Raw genomic sequence first — 21,734 nt, 5'->3', positions numbered from 1 at the left:
GTTGGACATTTGGCTCGTAACCCAATGTTGTGATAATGCATTCTGTTGGCTTATGTAGAGACTGTTAGGCGGTGTTCACACACAGCATTTTTTTAGCTGTATTTTTAGCGTTTTTTCCAATAAAACCGCTAAAAATAAGCTTCCCATTCATTTCTATGCATTTTGTGCATATTGATGCGTTTTTTATCGTGAAAAAAACGCATCGCGGTAAAAAACGCAGCATGCTCATTAATTTCGCTGATTTTTCCGCGTTTCTGGCTAGTTCTATGTATTTTGAAAACGCACGGAAAAAAAACACATAAAAAGCACGCGTTTTCTGCGCAAAAACCGTGCAGAAAAAAACGCTCGGAAAACGTGCAGAAAAAAAGCGCGGTTTCTGGGAAGAGAGTTAGGTTTTTCAGCAGAAATTTTCTGCTACGTGTGCACTTAGCCTTAGGCTTCAAAAGTGACACCCAATTTCACCTGCAGTATATAATGAATCAATGCTGTAACCGGAGGTACGGCCATTTCTCCAGTGTCCTTGGAGACATTTTTCAATATGCCAATGCCAGGCTGCCTTTCTCTCATGGTAATGTGAGCTATCTGCATGGCCTAAACATACTGCCATGGCCTGCAGAGACTGGGATATCATTGGTCAGCAATTACAAAGGGAGCTGCCAGCATTGGATATTGATCAGTTGGGTACCCAAGGGCATTCAACATGGCGGAACATTCTTCCTACAATCATTAATAGTCTCATTAATAGCAACCAAGGTGTATTTATACTCAATATTGAACCTTTTTTATCATATGCATATCATTATCTTTTACATCCATCCTGTGACTTGGGTAAAAGTCATGACTAATGATGGTCGATGAGCATTGTTGCTCGGGTGTCCTCCGAGTATTTTGGCGTGCTCGGAGATTTAGTTTTGGTCGTCTCAGCTGCATGATTTGCGGCTGCTAGACAGCCCGAATACATGTGGAGATTCCCTAACAAACAGGCATTCCTCTCATGTATTCAGTCTGTCCAGCAGCCGCAAATCACACAGCTGAGACGACGAAAACTAAATCTCAGAGCACGCCAAAATACTCGGAGGACACCTGAGCATGCTCGGGGAAAACCGAGCAACGAGAATACTCGTTCATCACTAGTCATGACATAAGACAGAACATTCGCACAGCAATGTTGTTCTTACATTGCTGTGCACTGTGACCATATTATGGGGCGCTTTTGGACCACTTTTTCAGGGGGACATAGATGTCATGTTGAGTGAGATGTCTTTCCATGAAGTCTTTCCTTTCTCTAGTATTAGCTAAAAAAATCACATAAAAAACGACAAACTGTGCTGTGTAAGGCTTAAAAGTCCTACATATTTGCTACATGAATTTAGATGGCAATTCTTGGCAATTTTATATCAAGATATTATGCATTTCGTAATGTTACGGTTTGTGATTTTTAGCAGAAGAAATGTCCCAACGTTTTCTTTGTAACGCTCTGGCTTCCCGCAACATAATACTGGTTGAAAGTGCAGCTTTGGCATGAACAAGGCGTGAGAATGATTGACTTATACCTTTGTCTGCTATTACCAATCTGGGTAGAACAGCATAGCTGGTGTGGCCTTATTTATTAATGCAGTAAATCATATGTGTATTTCACTTCCACACAGAGTACATTGTACAGCAAATTTGCAGATGAGCTTACAGAATACAAAACAAAGAATATACTCGCTACACCGATTATGAATGGAAAAGATGTGGTGGCGGTTATTATGGCAGTCAACAAAACCGATGGTCCATTCTTTACTAAAAATGACGAAGATGTAAGTATATATTCATTGAAATGTATTCTACTTTCTGTCTTTTGCCCAGGAAGGGTGACACTAGTTACATTTGTAATATGTGGTGTCTAGTGCTTTACCGGCCATATTGTCTGGTTATTCTAGTGCTAGGTGGCTACTCTATCCAAACATTCCACAGCAGTCCAGCTAGAAGTGACTAGTAGTACTATTTCCCACATCTTGATTGCTAAAAATGTTAAAACATCCAATGGTTAAGGGGACTGCATCATAAAAAGCCAATAAATTCATTCTATTGACATTCTAAAGCAAGTTCTACTGAAATGATAATTACAGTTCTCCATACAACTTTATAAGCACCAACTGCCACTGTCATCTCTATCTCAGAAAGGGGGAAAGCTGTATTCACTGAAAACTGATTTTATTTATGGATTGGGAATAATGAGAATGAACGATCAGTCCTGGAGGAGAAAGAAGCAGATTTCTCTAATAAGATATAGTACACAGTCTCCTATTCTCCCATTTACTATTGCTTTATGAAATAAAATGTAACTCTATAAAAGCAGTCTGGTACCCCAAACACTGAAATTGAATTATTTAGACCTTCATATAGTGTACTAACCCTTATAAAAATCATACATGTTCTATAGATTTTTTGAAACCATGTTTTGGTGAAAAAGCTAGCCAATGGCTCAGTGCACCTTCCCGATCCCTCAGTTATAATAATCCGCCCCTCACATCATGGTGAATGATCAAACTCCCCACTCTTGCACATAATTATAATGGAGCAACCAGTTTCTTGCACACATAGTGTGTCAGTGTTTGCAGGGGCAGAGATCTCATACCCCTCTCCTGTGGGATGTTGCCGCTGGGTGATCCTGTGTACAGAGTGCAGGTGTGCGCCAGTACTAACCTGCAGGGAGCAGGAACGTGCACCCAGTGTCCATATGTGCATGTTCTCATCTCCATTTTCTTAGCATAGTAACCTTTCGCTGTACACAGGACTACACAGCAGTGGCTGCAGCTACGCACAGGAGAGATGAGAATGCTCATACACTGACATTGTGTGCCTTCTTGTCCTTCTGTCAGCATCGGCCGCCGCTGCTTTGCATCCTGTGTGTGTATGATGCCCAAGCGAGGAAGTCATGGGCGAGCTCTGGTCCCCACTCGCTCTGGCATCCTACAGACAAGGTATGTCTCAGTCCTGGTGTGCTGCTGTGTATGTGGTGCTTCCCACTTACTTCTGGCCTGCAGGCCTCTTCTGACTCAAGGAATCCTGGAACCAGGGCAGCAAATAATCCAGGAGACACGAGGTTCATAAAAAACAAACTTTTACTTTGCGAATGGCAGTCTGTACAGTATTTACAAGCAGATGCAAAGGATAATGCCCATCGGGTTGTCATCTTTCCCTCAGATACCAGATACAACTTCAGCCCTGGTTCTCGGGCTAGGTTGCATATCCCCCTCTCTGGCTTTCCTAAGTCCTAACCCTTGTGGATCCTCCTCACCTCTAGCAGTATATCTGGATTGCGATACCTTCCACCACATGTAGTCTGAGTCCATCTTTTCCTGTAGCTTCACAAGGTGCGTGTGCCCTTGGCCCCCGACGTCCATCTCGAGGTTTCCCCTGGCCATTAGATGGAAGTATACGGAAGAGTACGGCAATCCACTGCCACAAATACTCGACTCACGTTGTCCCTAGCAGCCCAAGTTCCGCTGCTTAGTCACGGCTGCCATAGCATTAACTGCCTGTCACTTCCTGCCCATGTCACTAGCACTCAGTGCCCCCCTCAACTGGGTTGGCCAATTCAGTTAACCCTGTCCTAGCTAACTGCAGCCCCAGTGGGTGTAATACCTTTATCACATACATGGGGATCAAATATATTTAACCTTTGAGTGTCAGGGAGCAATCTATCAGCTCCCACCACTGTTTCATGTGCAGGGAGCTGCTGCTATAGATTGGAAAGAGGGAGAATTACTCCTGCACATACTGACACTATATGTGAAGGAGCTCGGCCGCACTAGTGTCAGTCTGTGCAGCGCAAGATCAAGCAGCTGCAAATTACCATAAGGGCACAGTTTTGTTATTAAAGGGGCGGAAAGATGCACTGAGCCTTTGGCCATGCCAAACGTGCGCAAAGCCCTTGGCCACGCCAAATGTGCACCGAGCCTTTGGCCACGCCAAGGTTGCACAGAAGCCCACTGATTTATATATGTCATAAAACTGTTTTTCGCTAATAAAATATTTACTAAAACCTACAGTATAATTAGGATTTCGTATAGGGTCTGCATCCCCTATATGAGGTATAAATAGTTTGATTTCAGTTCTAGGAGGTGACAGATTCCCTTTAAGCTTAGTGATAACTTGGTCAGAGGCAACATGTCTCTCTATGTAGTTATCACTTTATGGGTAGGTTCACATGAGCGTATGAAAAAAATCATTGAGCTTTTCAACCAGAAAAGTGGAACAATTTTTTTCTCACTTGCCATCCGTGTGCTGTCCTTGTACAATGTGTTTTTTTTACAGCAGCTATTAATCATTTACAAAACCATTTATAGTTTCCTATATTACAAAACTGCAATGTTTCTGTAAAAGTGACAGGGGGCGGTAGCCGTGGACGAGTTGCTGCTCCATAACGCCCTGGCACGTTACAGGAAAATCGTGTCCCAGTCTCAGTGTGTTACCAGGTATGGGGTTCACGACCCTCACTTGTAGGCTTTCTCCAGGCTTGCATCTTCAGGAGCCACTGCACATAACTCAGGGGACACCCAGTTCATTTCAACAAGCAAAAGTTTATTGGACAGTTCAAGTTCATCAGATTGTAACATGCAATAGTGGGCACAACATTTCTTAGTTCTTGTTTCCGTAGTACGGTATTTCTCCAGCATTACTATCTGTTCCTCTTGGACTATCCCTATATTTACTGGTCCTGTCAGCCCCAGAGAATTCCCATCCAGTCCCGCAGGGCACCCGGGATCCATTAGCTTCCCTTCACATGGTTCCATGTCCATCATCCCCTGTACACCAGATGATAAGGCACTCTTTGTAGTGCCTGACCAAGCCTTGAGCTCTGGATGTTGCAGGAATATCCGCAAAGGTTTCCAGTAAGGCTTCCCATGGCACACAACGATAGTTGCTTGCCCATTGCAACTTGAACGTGACCTTGGTTACAGTACTTCCCTAACTGATCTGCTATGAGGAAGAAGTCCCTTTATACTGGGGCTTGCCTTTCCCACTATGGGCTAGTCCTGAACTTCAACTATGTCTGTCCCTATGTTTGGACCTGACAGATATACGTTTACAAACACTATTCATTGCATTTGTATATACTAAACATATTACATTCCTATGGTCCCTACCTTATGTCCTAAAACCTAATTACTGTATGTATTATGTCAATTATCTTATACTTTACACTTCCTGTATTCCTACTGCACCATATGCCTATTATACCAACAATACTTTTTCACCATGATACATTAACAAGGTTACACTTATAATGCTTATCACACTCTATACATTATACTTTACAGAATATATCTAAAACTGCATGACACTATTCACGCCTGATTAGTGTCTTCAGGGGCAGGAACACAATAGTACAGTCCGTCACTGTTACATATGAGCAAAAAACAGATGCTATACTGTGTCTCTGCATGGCATACAATTTTATTTTGTACATCCATACACTTGAATGGGTGAGTGCCATGATTTATGGAAGAAACTAGTGCATGCTGTGGTTTTTTCCACACTTAGATTTAGTCAATTAAAGGACTTGGTCATTTGTACTGCCTCATTGAATAACATTGGCTCGAGTAATGTGAATGAGCCTTTTAACTTCTTGGTAGACAAGCCATTTACACCAATTACTTAATTAAGACAGAGTCAATTTGCTAGCAGAGTGGTCAAGAACATAGAGGACAGATACAGTATGTATCTGGGTTATACTGATTAGGAAGAATCAGTTATAATTAGGTATACATGAAGTGCACCGGCTGATCAGCTGATCGGCGCCACAGTTGCATGTGGCGCGGCTGTGCGACAGTCACAGCATGTGCAAGGAGAGCATGTGTGTTGGGCTCTCTATGTATGTGTTGTGACCGTCACACAGCCGCGAAGCATGCAACTGTGGCGCCGATCAGCTGATCAGCTGGCATGCTCCATGTATCCGAGTTCCCTCTGCAGCTTACTCGGAATGTGCAATGGCTTGCTGAATAAGCAGGGACCCAATAAAATTCGCTCAACTCTAGTGAAGCATTCACAATGTATCAGGCCACAAGGAGCTAAAAGTTATTAGGCCGCCCTAAGCTGTGATATTGAGGAGGCAGAGGCCCCTCTCAGACAGCAGACAGAAGGTGGACAGGGCTCAGGAATGCCTTCCCTGATGAGCAGAGCATTGAATACATCTTTATTCTGATCTTTATTATCTTGGTGTCCGCGTTTTCACAGTAACATAGTGACAGAGATGATAGTGAGCATTAAGAAATATTGAGTGCTCTCCAGAAGGATGCACTAATATGGGCTAATATGCCCTCCATGTGCGTGAGACATACTCCTCCTTCTTCCCTGCTAGCTACTAAAGATATGCGAATCTAAATTTGAAAAATTATCAGAATTTTTCCCTAAAAATTGATTTTCAGTGAATTGCAAGTACCACAAAGTCATCAATTGCTCTGAAAAGACAAGAATAAGACTCTGAGGTCTCCTAGGAATGTATTTAACCCCTTTCAAACACAGCCTTAGTAATGTCAAAATGATCTCAACAGCTATGGCTATGGGTAAATAGATTTTAACTGTTCTTCACTGCTGTTCTGTAAAACACACTATCTGTACTGTTTCTTCACTGTTTTATGTCTATTTCCCTATCTCTATTTCTAAGCTATGATCTGTGATATCCTCTCACTATCCAGATTCATCACAAAATTGCTACTGCATTCCCTGTTTCTACTTTTATACAGGCTATGATAGTCCTTGCTGATTGGCTGTACTATACCTCATGATGTTATTGCTGCTAGGCATTATGGGGAACACCTGCCTAGCTGTACCCGAGGTCATGTGAGCCTTCTATGGCTGAAGCAATCTTCTGCGTTGTGTAAAATAGCAGCTGTCATTTTTGGTGATTCGCACCAAGAGAATCTCAAATTGTTTGAATTCATGTGGATCCAGTACATTTTCAAAATTTGATACAAATTAGATTTACATGAAATAGATTTGGTCATTTCTACTAGCTGTGCCTTTGATTAGAAGTAAAATGTGTGTACAATTTGCTCTATAGAGATACTCACTTCTTTTTTTATTCATATACTTGCAGGTATTTTTGAAATATTTAAATTTTGCCTCGTTAAATCTGAAAATTTATCACTTGAGCTATCTACATAATTGTGAAACACGACGAGGACAGGTAAATCTTTATATCTCATCTATCTATCTATCTATCTATCTATCTATCTATCTATCTATCTATCTATCTATCTATCTATCTATCTATCTATCTATTATGAAGCCTTAGTGCAAAAATGTGAAGCAATTCCATTATAAGGAACTTATTTCCATATTGTCCAGGTACTGCTGTGGTCAGCGAACAAAGTGTTTGAAGAGCTCACAGATATTGAGAGACAATTCCACAAGGCTTTCTATACTGTGAGAGCATACCTAAACTGTGATAGATATTCAGTTGGCCTTCTGGATATGACAAAAGAAAAGGTACTGTATCAGTCACAAACATTTAGTTGTAATTCCTTCCCAGATTTTAGGATTTCACTCACATGTGTTCACAGGACGTCTTTTAACCCCTTAACCCCCAAGGGTGGTTTGCACGTTCATGACCGGGCCAATTTTTACAATTCTGACCACTGTCCTTTTATTATTTAATAACTCTTAAACGCTTCCATGGATCCCGGTGATTCTGACTTTGTTTTCTCTTCACATATTATACTTCATGACAGTGGTAAAATTTCATTCATATAACTTGCGTTTATTTGTGAAAAAACGGAAATTTGGCGAAAATTTTGAAAATTTTGCAATTTTCCAACTTTGAATTTTTATGCCCTTAAATCACAGAGATACGGCACACAAAAAACTTAATAAGCAACATTTCCCACATGTTTACTTTACATTAGCACAATTTTGGAACCAAAATTTTTTTTGTTAGGAAGTTATAAGGGTTAAAAGTTGACCAGCGATTTCTCATTTTTGCAACACCATTTTATTTTTACGGACCACATCACATTCGAAGCCACTTTGAGGGGTCTATATGATAGAAAATACCCAAAAGTGGCACCATTCTAAAAACTGCACCCCTTAAGGTGCTCAAAACCACATTCAAGAAGTTTATTAACCATTCAGGTGCTTCACAGGAATTTTTTGAATATTTTAAAAAAAATGAACATTTAACTTTTTTTCACAAAAAAAATACTTCAGGTTCAATTTTTTTTATTTTACCAAGGATAAAAGGAGAAATTGGACTGGAAAAGTTATTGTGCAATTTGTCCTGAGTACGCTGATACCTGATATGTGGGGGGGGGCGGGAACCACTGTTTGGGCGCATGGCAGAGCTTGGAAGGGAAGGAGCACCATTTTACTTTTTCTACACAGAATTGGCTGGAATTGAGGTCAGACGCCATGTTGCGTTTAGAGAGCACCTGATGTGCCCAAACAGTGGAAAACACCCCAATTCTAACTCCAACCCTAACCCTAACACACCCCTAACCCTAATCTCAGCCCTAACCCTAGCCCTAGCCCTAACCCTAGCCCTAGCCCTAGCCCTAAGCCTAGCCCTTACCCTAACCCTAACCCTAATGGGAAAATGGAAATAAATACATTTTTTTAAATGTTATTATTTTTCCCTAACAAAGGGGGTGATAACGGGGGGTTTGATTTACTATTTATGGCGGTTTTAATATTTGGCAGCTGTCACACGCTAAAAGACGCTTTTCATTGTAAAAATAGTTTTTGCATCACCATATATTGAGAGCTATAATTTTTTCATATTTTGACCCACTGAGTCATGTGAGGTCTTATTTTTTGCGGAACGAGTTGGCGCTTGTATTGGTTTAATGTTCGGGCATGTGAGATTTTTTGATCGCTTTTTATTCCGATTTTTGGGACGCAGAATGAACAAAAACCAGCGTTTCATGAGTTTCTTTTGGGTGGTGCGTTTACACCGCTCCGCGTGCGGTAAAATTGATAAAGCGGTTTTATTCTTCGGGTCAGTATCGTTACAGCGATACCTCATTTATGTCTTTTTTTATGTTTTGGCGCTTTTATGCAATAAAAACAATTTTATATAAAAAATTATTATTTTTGCATCGCTTTATTGTGCGAGCTATAACTTTTATATTTTTTCTCTGATGATGCTGTGTTGTGGCTCGTTTTTTGCGGGACAAGATGATGTTTTCAGCAGTACCATGGATATTTATATGCGTCCTTTTGATCGCACATTATTGCACTTTTTGTTCAGCGGTATGATAACAAAACATTTTTTGCTTAGTTTTTTATTTTTATTTTTTAAGGGGTTCACTAAAGGGGTTAACTAATGGGACAGTTTTATAGGGCAGGTCGTTACAGATGCGGCGATACCAAATATGTGTACTTTTATTTATTTTTTTTTTATTTCCAAAAGATGAATTTATTAGGGAATATTTTTTTTTTTTAAGCGATTTTTTTAAAAATTATTTTTACACTTTTTTTTAAACTTTATTAGGTTGTCCCAGGGGGGACATCACTGTCCTGTGACAGATCGTTGATCTATCAGCGATCTGTCACAGGCATTGAAGCAGACTTCCTCTTGCCTGCGCTTTGCAGGCACTGAGGAAGTCAGCTCCCTGCAGGCCCCCAAAGGTCCCCGTCGCCATCTTGGATCCGGGGACCTGCAGGGAAGGAGCCCCCTGCAGCGCTGTACATTGCGCTGCTGTGGGGGGCTCAGGGAAGCACGTGTTTGATCGCGGTGTGCAAGGGGTTAACGTGTTGGGGGCGGTCCGTGACCGCCCCTGACACATTGTGCCAGGTGTCAGCTGTGATAATCAGCTGACACCCGGCTGCGATCAGCGGCGCTCACCACATTGGCGCCTCTGATCGCTGTGACGTACTATCCCGTCCCTGGGAATTAAGTCCCAGGGCACATGGACGGGATAGTACGTCACATGGCAGAAAGGGGTTAAAGATCACTTGTCACCACTCCTTAGCATTTCGATAATTAACCACAGCACTTATGGTTGCAATTAGGGTCAATTTATTAAATAGGATGGTAGACACATCTCACTTAAATAATTATGTTAAAACACAGAATACTTGTATGTTTTGATCCTCCTGGTCACTGATCTTGTTCACATTGGTATTCTGCAATAATGGTCTTCCAACAGTCTTGAAGGAGTTCCCAGAGATGCTTAGCACTTGTTGGCCCTTTTGCCTTCACTCTGCGGTCCAGCTCACCCCAAACCATCTCGATTGGGTTCAGGTCTGGTGACTGTGGAGGCCAGGTCATCTGGCGTAGCACCCCATCACTCTCCTTCTTGGTCAAATAGCCCTTACACAGCCTGGAGGTGTGTTTGGGGTCATTGTCCTGTTGAAAAAGAAATTATGGTCCAACTAAATGCAAACCAGATGGAATAGCATGCCGCTGCAAGATGCTGTGGTAGCCATGCTGGTTCAGTATGCCTTCAATTTGGAATAAATCCCCAACAGTGTCACCAGCAAAGCACCCCCACACCATCACACCTCCTCCTCCATGCTTCACGGTGGGAACCAGGCATGTAGAGTCCACCCGTTCACCTTTTCTGCATCGCACAATCAAAGATCTCAAATTTGGACTCATCAGACCAAAGCACAGATTTCCACTGGTATAATGTCCATTGCTTGTGTTCTTTAGCCCAAACAAGTCTCTTCTGCTTGTTGCCTGACCTTAGCAGTGATTTCCTAGCAGCTATTTTACCATGAAGGCCTGCTGCACAAAGTCTCCTCTTAACAGTTGTTGTAGAGATGTGTCTGCTGCTAGAACTTTGTGTGGCATTGACCTGGTCTCTAATCTGAGCTGCTGTTAACCTGCGATTTCTGAGGCTGGTGACCCGTATGAACTTATCCTCCGCAGCAGAGGTGACTCTTGGTCTTCCTTTCCTGGGGCGGTCCTCATGTGAGACGGTTTCTTTGTAGCGCTTGATGGTTTTTGCCACTGCACTAGGGGACACTTTCAAAGTTTTCCCAATTTTTCGGACTGACTGACCTTCATTTCTTAAAGTAATGATGGCCACTCGTTTTTCTTTATTTAGCTGCTTTTTTCTTGCCATAATACAAATTCTAACAGTCTCTTCAGTAGGACTATCAGCTGTGTATCCACCAGACTTCTGCACAACACAACTGATAGTCCCAACCCCATTTGTAAGGCAAGAAATCCCACTTATTGAACCTGACAGGGCACACCTGTGAAGTGAAAACCATTTCCGGTGACTACCTCTTGAAGCTCATCAAGAGAATGCCAAGAGTGTGCAAAGCAGTAATCAAAGCAAAAGGTGGCTACTTTGAAGAACCTAGAATATAAGACATATTTTCAGTTGTTTCACACTTTTTTGTTAATTATATAATTCTACATGTGTTAATTCATAGTTTTGATGCCTTCAGAGTGAATCTACAATTTTCATAGTCATGAAAATAAAGAAAACTCTTTGAGGGTCCTGGGCGAAAGAGTCTCAGTGGGCCCCCCCCTTTAACACATACCACGATTCATGATGCACAGATGCAGCAGAGAAATATAGGTATAGTACAATGCCAGATTTCACTTCTTACATGAGTGATAGCTATTGTAAATTCTATAATACCATACAGCAGAGGGGCTTTATATATGCCATTTTTTTGTGACCTACTGCCTATTCCTCAGTTACCAGTAAGCATTTTATTGTTAGCTGAACTTGCTGCAAAGAAAAAACTGCATACATTGAATATGACAATTTTTTAATGGAAAACTTTAAAGCAAACATTAGAAAGTATTAACGTAGAACATTTGTAAAAGTGCAAAATGGGTTGCAGCATCACAACTAGAGTTGAGTGAAACGGGTCGAAAAAATTCTAAAGTCGGCGACTTTCGCCAAAGTCGGCTTTTATGAAGCAAAACCCGACTTTAGCGTGAGGTCGGCCACGAGGTCGGCGACTTTAGCGCCAAAGTCGCGTTTCAAAAGATGCTTTAGCGCCCTTTTTCAGCCTATCAGGAAGAACGGACACTGTGGGCAACGTGATGACGTAGGCAGCGGTCACCACCATCTTGGAGAAGGGCATGCAAGTGATTAGCTTGCTTTGTGTGGCATCACAGGGGGTATAAAAGGGCGGTGACGCCGACCGCCATGTTACTCATGCTGATCTCAGAGTAGGAAGAGGTGCTGCAGCTGCTGATTCTGTAGGGAGAGCGATAGGAAGGCAAAAAGAGAAAAAAAAAACTGCTTCTGCTGCTAGCGCTTTTCACTGTAGTTACTGTGCAGTGAAAGGTGAAGATTTTTGCTTTTGTGCAGCAGCGCTGGTGGTGATTAGCCTGCCTTTTAAGGCTAGCTGCATTGCTGTGTGCACACTGGTGTTCAAACTGCTTTTTTAAAAGCAATCCAAATTGTATTGTATTGTCCTGGTGAGGTAGTGAGCGTTCATTTTTTCACACACCGTACAGCGGTGTACACTCCTCACACAGTACCGTGTAATGGCTGTTATCACGACCAAATTGAAGCTATCTACGTGTGTGACTCTGTAAGGAAAAGTCGAGGAGTTTGTCCGTTCTTACAGACCTACACCTTATAGTTTTGTCCGTTTTTCAAACAGTTTAGTATATTTGCTGTTTGATTACATTCAAAACTAGAGAGAGAGAGCGTGTGTCAGTCCGTATACAAAAACACGGAGCTTGACAATTTTACATACACCGTACAGCGGTGTACGTGCACGCTCCTCTCTCAGTACCATGTAACGGCTGTTATCACGGCCAAATTGAAGCTATCTACGTGTGTGACTCTGTAAGGAAAAGTCAAGGAGTTTGTCCGTTCTTACAGACCTACACCTTATAGTTTTGTCCATTTTTCAAACAGTTTAGTATATTTGCTGTTTGATTACATTCAAAACTAGAGCGAGACAGCGTGTGTCAGTCCGTATACAAAAACACGAAGCTTGACAATTTTACATACACTGTACAGCGGTGTACGTGCACGCTCCTCTCTCAGTACCGTGTAACGGCTGTTATCATGGCCAAATTGAAGCTAATTAAGTGTGTGTCTCTGTAAGGAAAAGCCGAGGAGTTTGTCCGTTCTTACAGACCTACACTCTAGGGAGATTCCAATTCTGCCCAATTCTATATACACCTTGTAGTTTGTCATACACTAGGCAATTTCTGCCGGTCACATTGCGGTTTTATAGACACAGGGCCTGACAGAATCCAACTGTGTCCTGAAGTGTAGAGAGATTCCAATTCTCCACAGTCCTCTATCCACCTTTCTTACAACATCCAGAATCTGCCTGTCACATTGCGGTGTAAAATAAACAGGGCCTGACAGAATCCAACTGTGTCCTGAAGTCTACAGAGATTCCAATTCTCCACAGTCCTCTATCCACATTTATTACACCATCCAGAATCTGCCTGTCACATTGCGGTGTAAAATAAACAAGGCCTGACAGAATCCAACTGTGTCCTGAAGTCTACAGAGATTCAAATTCTCCCCACTACTATATACACCTTGTACCTTGTTTTACAGTACGATATAGTTGGTGGTTTTTTGGGTACATTTTCCCCAAAAATGAGGAAGTGTGGTGGGAGAGTCCGTGGAAGTGGGCGGGGGTTGTCAGCTGGTAATGATGGTGCTGGTGTTGGTGGTGGATCTGCTGGTAGTGGCAAAAGCAAAATAGCACCTAATGCAGGAGGTGTTGAGCCTGCGTCATCATCTGGCTCCACAAGGCCTCGAAGGCTCCCTTTTCTGGGAGTAGGTAAACCGCTTTTAAAGCCGGAGCTTCAAGAACAAGTTTTGGCTTACATTGCTGACTCAGCCTCCAGCTCTATCACCTCCTCTTCTGAAGTTTTAAAAAATAAAAGCACTGAGTCATCATTGGAGGCTCATGTTCATGAACCACACCTTTCCTTGTGTCCTTCACCCCAACCAAAATTGAAGGATGCGGCAGGCCACACTACAGATTACTCCATGGAGCTGTTTTCACATACCATGCCTGGGTTATCAAGTCAAATCGTGAATTACCCAGGCAAAGATGAATCTGACATGGAGTGCGCTGATGCAGAGCCACTGATAGATGATTCTGCTGGTACATTCACTCAGAGCACTACATTGTCCTCGCAGTGTACTGAGCCAGAATCTGACCCAGATGAAACTCAGGTGCCCCTTCCCGCATACTATACCACCAGACACGGTGACACAGAGGAAGGTGCACATGACATTGAAGAGGAGGTGATGGATGACCCAGTTGTTGACCCAGATTGGCATCCATTGGGGGTAGAGGGTGCTGCTGCCAATAGCTCAGAAGAGGAGGAGGAGCATCCGCAGCGGGCATCGACATCGCAACAGCTGTTATCTGGCAGGCCCGGAGCAGTCCAAAAACGGGTTACAAAAACCAAAAGAGTTGCAGGACAGCTTGGCCAGACGGTCAAAATAGCACAGCGTGCAAGGCCTCAAAATGTCTTCCATAGTAGGAAGAGTGCAGTGTGGCACTTTTTTGAACAAAATCCTAATGATCAGGCAAAGGTTATCTGTAAGAAGTGCGCAAAGACCTTTAGCTGAGGGAAAGATCTGAGAAATTTGAATACCAGTTGCCTGCTGAGACATTTAACCACCATGCACTTGCAAGCATGGACGGACTACCAAAACTCACATACCACATGTGCTACTGCTCCCAAAGAAGGTAGTCAGCAATGCTGCATTGTTTCCCCCACTGTAAGCCCACCGGTTAGCACACCACCAGCAGCAAATGTTGAGTTGTCGTCGCAAGGGCAAATTAGTCAGGGAATCACACTGTTATTGCAACCAAAGACTGAATCTAGGCCATCAGAAAGAACACCAACTCCATCACCATCATCACCCCTCTCTCAGTCCGCCATGTCCACCGCTAGTTCCACCATATGCAGCTCTCAAGTCCAGCTCACCCTACCAGAGACTATGAGTAGGACAAGAAAGTACTCATCCTCTCATCCGCGTACACTCGGTTTGAACGCCCACATTGCCAAACTTATCTTGTTAGAGATGATGCCCTATTGGTTGGTTGAAAGCGCAGCTTTCCGCGAACTCATGGCCTACGCAGTACCACGCTATGACCTACTCAGTTGCCACTTCTTTTCTCGCAAAGCCATCCCAGCCCTCCACCTTCATGTGAAAGACCGCAATCAGTGAGTGGAAAGGTGCACCTCACAACTGATGCATGGTCCAGTAGGCATGGCCAGGGCCGTTACGTGTCCATCACTGAGCACTGGGTTAATGTGGTGGATGCAGGGTCCACAGGGGACAGCTGTGATGGCACAGTGCTGCCTAGCCCACGGTATAGGAAACAGTTGGCTGTAGGCGTTCGACTCTCCTCCTCCTCCTCCAAAAGCGAAAGCTCATCCACAGAGCGCAGTCGCACGAGCACTGCATCCGCAGCTGACAGTGGTGCACACGATATGTCCCACTATCGCTCAGCTAGTGGAAAGCGACAGCAGGCTGTGTTGCAGATGATGTGTTTGGGCGACAGACACAAGGCGGAGGTACTGGCCGACTACTTTCAGCGACAAACTGAGTCATGGCTGGGCAGTCTACATCTTGAGGCAGGCAAGGTAGTTAGTGATAACGGCCGGAATTTTGAGGCAGCCATAGCCCTTTCAAAACTCAGACACATACCTTGCTTGGCTCACACCTTGCACCTGGTGGTGCAGTGCTTCCTCACTAATTATCCGGAGTTAACAGGCCTGCTCCATAAGGTTCGAAGACTGTGCTCACACATCCGCCGGTTGCCGGTACACTCCAGTCGTATGCAGAAGCTGCAGCGATTAGCTCCACCTTCCCAAGCACCCCCTAATTAACGACGTTGCAACAAGGTGGAACTCAACCCAGCACATGGTTGAGCGGCTGTGCGAACAGAGGCAGGCCATAATGCATTTGTGGGTGGATACACGGGCAGGCACTTTGAGGGCAGACATGGAGTTGACAAGTGTGCAGTAGTCGAAGCTGAAAGACCTCTGTAAAGTCCTTCAATGTTTTGAGGAATGCACACGGCTGGTAAGCGCAGACGACGCCATCATAAGCATGAGCATCCCACTTATGAGTCTGCTCATGCAAACTTTGACGCACATCAAGGAGCAGGCGTCTGCAGCCGAGGATGATGAGGAAGAGGAGGAGGGAAGCCTTGATGACAGTCAGCCATTGTCTGTTCAGGGAACTGTTGTGGACGAGGTGGAGGAAGAAAAGGAGGAGGAGGATGATGATGGGGATGATTATTTAGGGGAGGAGGATACTTCTTGTGGGGCAAGAGAAAATGTTGGCGTGGCATGGTCTGGTACTGGGTTTGTGCGTGACTGGAGGGATGTGGATTTGCCTGAAAGTGCTCCTCCACCCAGCACTCGCAGTGCATCATTAACACCGGGAACATTGGCCCACATGTCAGATTGTGCCTTGCAGATCCTAAAAAGGGACCCCGCATTGCCAAAATGATGAACGATGATGACTACTGGTTGGCCAGCATCCTGGATCCACGCTATAAAGGCAAATTCCAAAACATCATGCCACAGGAGAACCTTGACCTAATATTGGCTAACAAACAAGCAACTCTGGTAAACCGGTTGGTTGAGGCATTCCCAGCACACAGCAGCGGTGATGGTTGTCACACAAGCCGTAGGGGCCGGGGGCAACTTGGAAGAGGTGTTGGTGGTGCACACATCAGAAGTGGTGTTGGAGACAGGGGTTTCATGACCATGTTGTGGACTGATTTTTCAAGTCCCGCTCACACGACTGGTAATACTGCATCAATTGAAAGTGACAGGAGACAGCACTTGTCAACTACGGTTACAAACTACTTTTCCTCCCATATCGATGTTCTCCCTCACAGGTCATTCCCATTTGACTATTGGACAGCTAAACTGGACACCTGGCCTGAATTGGCCCAATATGCCTTACAGGAGCTCGCTTGCCCAGCTGCAAGTGTGCTAGCTGAAAAAGTCTTCAGTGCTGCTGGATCAATCCTGACAGAAAAAAGGACCCGTCTGTCGACCCAAAATGTGGATGATCTAACCTTCATTAAAATGAACCATGCATGGGTTTCCAATGATTTTGTCACACCTTACCCTGATGGCACATAGGTTGACAGAAAAATGGCTTTCTTTGGTCCGCCTCTTCCTGGGACTTGACCAATTTCGCCTTTAGCAGCAGGTGAATGTCCCACATCAACATATGCCATTTTGTAAAACTCCCTAACTGGGCTGCCTCCTCCCCCCATGGCCACGGTCACCACCTAGCGCACGCAACCGTGCGAGTGCCGTTGCCCTGGACAGGTGGGTGGGCCGACTCTTGAGTGCGGGCACTGGCACAGGGTCCCTCATAGTGCAATCAAGTGTCTCTGATGGTGGGGGTGCACACCCGCCGTCAGACACACCGCCGTACTATGAGGGCCCCAGTGCCAGTACCGACGCCCACGAGTGGGCCCCCCTTGCTTGGGCAGGGCCCCAGCATTTGCAATGTTTACCTCTCCCTGCTCCTCCGCTGTGTAGTCTGGGCTGTCAAATCCTTCACTGGGACTGCCACTACAAATTTGGTGAACTGATAGAAGATGATGGTTAAGATGTAGCTATGCCCTGTCCCGCTGGTCGGGATCTAGCTTCAGATGATCAATGGCTTCCATTTCTTATGGACGTCGACTCACAATGAGATGCAGTGGTGGTTTCTCATCAGCTTTCACAGTTTTCCTACCCACAGACGTGTGACATTCCAGCGCACATTTTTAAATGTGCCCTCTCATGCCAATCCAAATGAATCGTCTACGGCCTATGGTTTCTGTCTTTTACACTCCAAAGTTACGTGACAGAGCATGATAGGCAATGAGCACCATGTTTACATCTCTCCCTGTGATCAAAATTATATGGATATGAGTAATGGCGATGGGATCAACGGTACTGCGATACAGCAATCCTTTCTTCACAAAGAAAGGTTTTCGCTGTCTCCACACACTAATTAATTGAGGGTCTGCATAGCCTCTGAGAATTGTGACGGAAGTTTATCCTGTGAATAGGAATTCCTAGATTTCTGCAATCACTAGAAATTATTTCAGTAATTGTATGCATCTCATTTCCTATTGCGGAGAGTTTGGACTGTCTTACTGAGACAGAAATATATATGAAGATTTAAAAATACCACCAAAAGTGTATACTGGTGTACACTTCAAATACATTTCCTTTTTTCTACTTTTTAGATTGTTGTCTAATCCATACTGAGAACATGGAGATTTTAAATATTTAAACTATGCTATATATTCCTGCTATCCAGTGATAATGTACCCTTTCTCAACTTTGTACAAGCTGGTCAAATCCATACTGGGCCTGAGACCGTCTGAGCCTGCCTCCTGATCTATAGACATAGGTTTTTAATGTGCAAGCTATGCTATACATACCTGTTATCCTGTGATACGGTACCCTTTCTCACCTTTCTCCAATCACATCTAATCCATACAGGGCCTGAGACCGTCTGAGCCTGCCTCCTGTTATATAGACATAGGTTTTTAATGTGTAAACTATGCTACATATATACGTGTTACCCGGTGAAACTGTACCCTTTATCAACATTCTAGAATCTTATCGAATCCATACTGGGCCTGAGAGCGGCTGCCGAGCTGTTAAGCAAGCTACAGCAACTGTGGTTTGGACACGTAATTTTTTGCATTTTTTCAGGATTGCCGGTTAGGCCTAATTCAGGAATTGCGGTTGACCTGCACTTACTGCGAAATCATCGTTCGCGGGGAATAATTGGAATCACAGATCCCCATCACTAATGGTGTTCTGCTGGTTATCTGCACCTGTAAGCGACAAAAGCTGGTCCTTTCAGTGTAGCGCGCATGCAGCCCTGGACATGTAACGCCATGATAGACCATGATAGTGCCAGAGCCTCACGTATCCCTCTAGTAAGCTTGACGCATACCGCGAGGGCATGCCGGAGACTCGTTCATTAACGGAATAAAGCTGACAAATTGCTAGCACAACTACAAACGGACATACCACACCACACACAATCGACAAAGCTTTCAATATGTACATCTTTTCTTGAGGTGGCATGGTTGTGGTTTCCCGGGTGGAGTCCAATTAAGCCGCAGGCTCCACTCCTGGTGGTGCCCTTTTGGACATTCCTTTAAGGTTCAGCTTTGCAATCATACTGCCCCCGGAAAGCAAACACTTTGCCTTCATGGACGCTGTTTGGAGGTTCTTGGGAATAACGCCGCCCGATCGCCAGTTGGCATAATTTATTGGTGGGAAGTTCGACGGTATATGATCGTGTTCGATTTCAGAATTTTTTTTTTTTGGTTGGTATTTTACATTTTTTTTCCAGCCTTTCTTGACTTCATAAGGGAATGACAAGCCTATATCTGTGTCTCCTCCACCTCCTCCTTTTACTCCTCGACCTCTTTTCTAAATGTAGTTGCTCTTTTCCATATGTAATTTTTGTCTTCTGAGCATTTTCTCTGCTTTGGGACACCTTTTAAGGTGTTTTGTAATTGTTTTCTATGTGTTTGTATGTGTTTGCCTGCCATTGTTTTCAATGGGGTTCGACGAACATTCGACGAACTTGCCTCCTGTGTGACGAACCAAAACACTAGCGTGGTGGCTCAACACTACTCCTGATATATAGACATACATTGTTAATGTTTAAACTATGCTATATATACCTGCTATCTGATGATACTGTACACTTTGTCTACTTTTTATATTCTTGTCTAATCCATACTGAGCCTGTGAGCATCTCTGTGTGACTGATGGAATATATATGGAGATTGACAATTATCCTTTGACTGAATAGAGCTGTACATTTCTGATACAGTGCCATATATCTGATGTTATTTTGTGTCTATTTTGTGCAAAATTTTGAAGTTTGGTGGAAGAGGCCGTGAACGTGGGCGCGGGGGGGGGGGCAGCTGGTGGTGATGGTGGTGGTGCATCTGCTGGTAGTGGCAAAAGCACAATAGCAGCTAAGGCAGGAGGTGTTGAGCCTGCGTCATGGCCTGGCTCCGGAATGCCTGGAATGATACTTTTTCTGGGAGTAGGTTAACCGCTTTTAAAGGCAGAGCATGAGGAACTGGTTTTGGCTTACATTGCCGAAACAGACTCCATCAAATATGCCCGCCTCTTCTGAAGTTTCAAAGATGCATGCACTGAGTGGTCAATTGCTGGCTCCTGGTCAGGAAGAACCCCTTTCCTTGTGTCATGCACCCCCACCCAAACTGAATGAGGCAGCAGGCCACACTTCACATTAGTCCATGTAGCTCTTTCTATCATACCATGCCTGGGTTATCAAGTGATATCGTGAATTCCCCAGTCCAAGATGAATCTGACATGGAATGTGGGTGGCCAGCCAGGGCAGTGGGGTTAATCGGTACTGGGCCAGTGAAACAGGGATGTGTCACGGTGGTGGTGACCCGTTCCGTGGCCCTTGGCGTACATGCAAAGGGGTGAATTACGCTTATAGGTGAATGATACGTGACGCCACCTCTGGTTTCTGAGTAGATTGACCAGCGCTGCAGTGTCGCTTCTGTGGGACAGATGTTGTGGTGCAGCTAAGATGTAGAAGACCTGCACAGGTAGGGCCGTAGTTGCAGGGCAGATGAAAGAGTTGGGAGATGGTGTGCAGTGCAGGATGTAGCTGAGTCATGCACCAGGCGCAGGAGAAAGATGACAGACACAGTAGTGCAGTTCCTTTACCTGTACTTGGTAGGTGCTGTCCAGGAGTAGAGTGGGAAATGTGTTGTGTGTTGGTTTAACTGCTAGAGAGATCCTTCGTTGCTCCCAAGCATGACATCACACTCCCTAGGAGGAAGGTAATGCCACTGTGGCGACCGTACTCCTGGGGACGCCACAAGTGCACTGATGCCCAGCAACTGCTAGATGATTCTGCTGGTACATTGACCCAGACCACTACATTCCTCTCACACTCTACACAGCCAGAATCTGACCCAGAGGAAACTCAGGTTCCCTTTCCCGCATACTATACCACCTTACACGGTGACAAAGAGGAAGGTGCAGATGAAAGTGCAGGTTCCTTGAGCTGGTGGGGGGGCATACTCATGGGCGACGGCACTGGCACAGGGCCCCTCATAGTACGCAAAAGTGTCTCTGCCGGTGGGAGGGGGAGGGCCAACCCACCCCTCCCCCACCCGCCATCAGACACACTGCCACACACCACCGTACTATTAAAGGGGCCCTGTGCCACTGCCGTCGCCAACGAGTGGGCCCCCCTGCTTGCTCAGGATCACAGCACTTGCAAAGTTGAAATACTTACCTCTCCCTGCTCCACCGCCATGACGTCTTCCGCGTTTCCTGACAGTGATAGTCTGATCAGAGAGCACAATGACATCACGTATGTACGCCCTCTGCCTAAACAGCCAAGTGCAGTGAGATGGAAGATGGGGACGACGAGGAGTCCAAACTAGTACAGGGATTCCCTAGCGAGGAGACTTATTTAATTGTTTTCAATGTTGGGACACCAATTTTTGGGGAGCACTATACTCTGGAGAATGATATATGGGGCCCACCATACACTGGAGCATTCCAAAGGTGGACATCAGACACTGGAGCAGCATTTACAGGGCCCATTATACACTAGAGCATTAGAAATGGGGCCCACTATGTATAGAGCATTATTTGGGCCCATAAAACAGTGGAGCTTCATCCATGGGGACCAACATATACTGTAGCATTATATGGAGCTCATCATATACTGTTTCAAACATTATATGGGACCAATGATTCTGTATGGAGAAATATATGGGCC

At 44.5% G+C, this 21,734-nt stretch overlaps 1 protein-coding gene across 1 annotated transcript in view; it reads left to right on the top strand.

The window, feature by feature from the left end:
* The window catches only part of LOC141047218 (rod cGMP-specific 3',5'-cyclic phosphodiesterase subunit beta-like), a 111,734-nt gene that overhangs the window by 3,506 nt on the left and 86,494 nt on the right, over nucleotides 1-21,734 (top strand). Inside the window, exons 2-4 of the mRNA XM_073542172.1 lie at nucleotides 1,650-1,802; nucleotides 7,091-7,180; nucleotides 7,342-7,482. Coding sequence (XP_073398273.1) covers nucleotides 1,650-1,802; nucleotides 7,091-7,180; nucleotides 7,342-7,482 — 384 coding nt within the window. The remainder of the gene's footprint in view (nucleotides 1-1,649; nucleotides 1,803-7,090; nucleotides 7,181-7,341; nucleotides 7,483-21,734) is intronic.

The sequence above is a fragment of the Dendrobates tinctorius genome, unplaced genomic scaffold (assembly GCF_039654945.1).
Source record: "Dendrobates tinctorius isolate UK_male_01 unplaced genomic scaffold, ASM3965494v1 ptg000011l, whole genome shotgun sequence".
In the NCBI taxonomy this organism is placed as follows: domain Eukaryota; kingdom Metazoa; phylum Chordata; class Amphibia; order Anura; family Dendrobatidae; genus Dendrobates; species Dendrobates tinctorius.
Note: the sequence above shows the minus strand (reverse complement) of the source record. Positions and strands in the feature narration are given on the sequence as shown.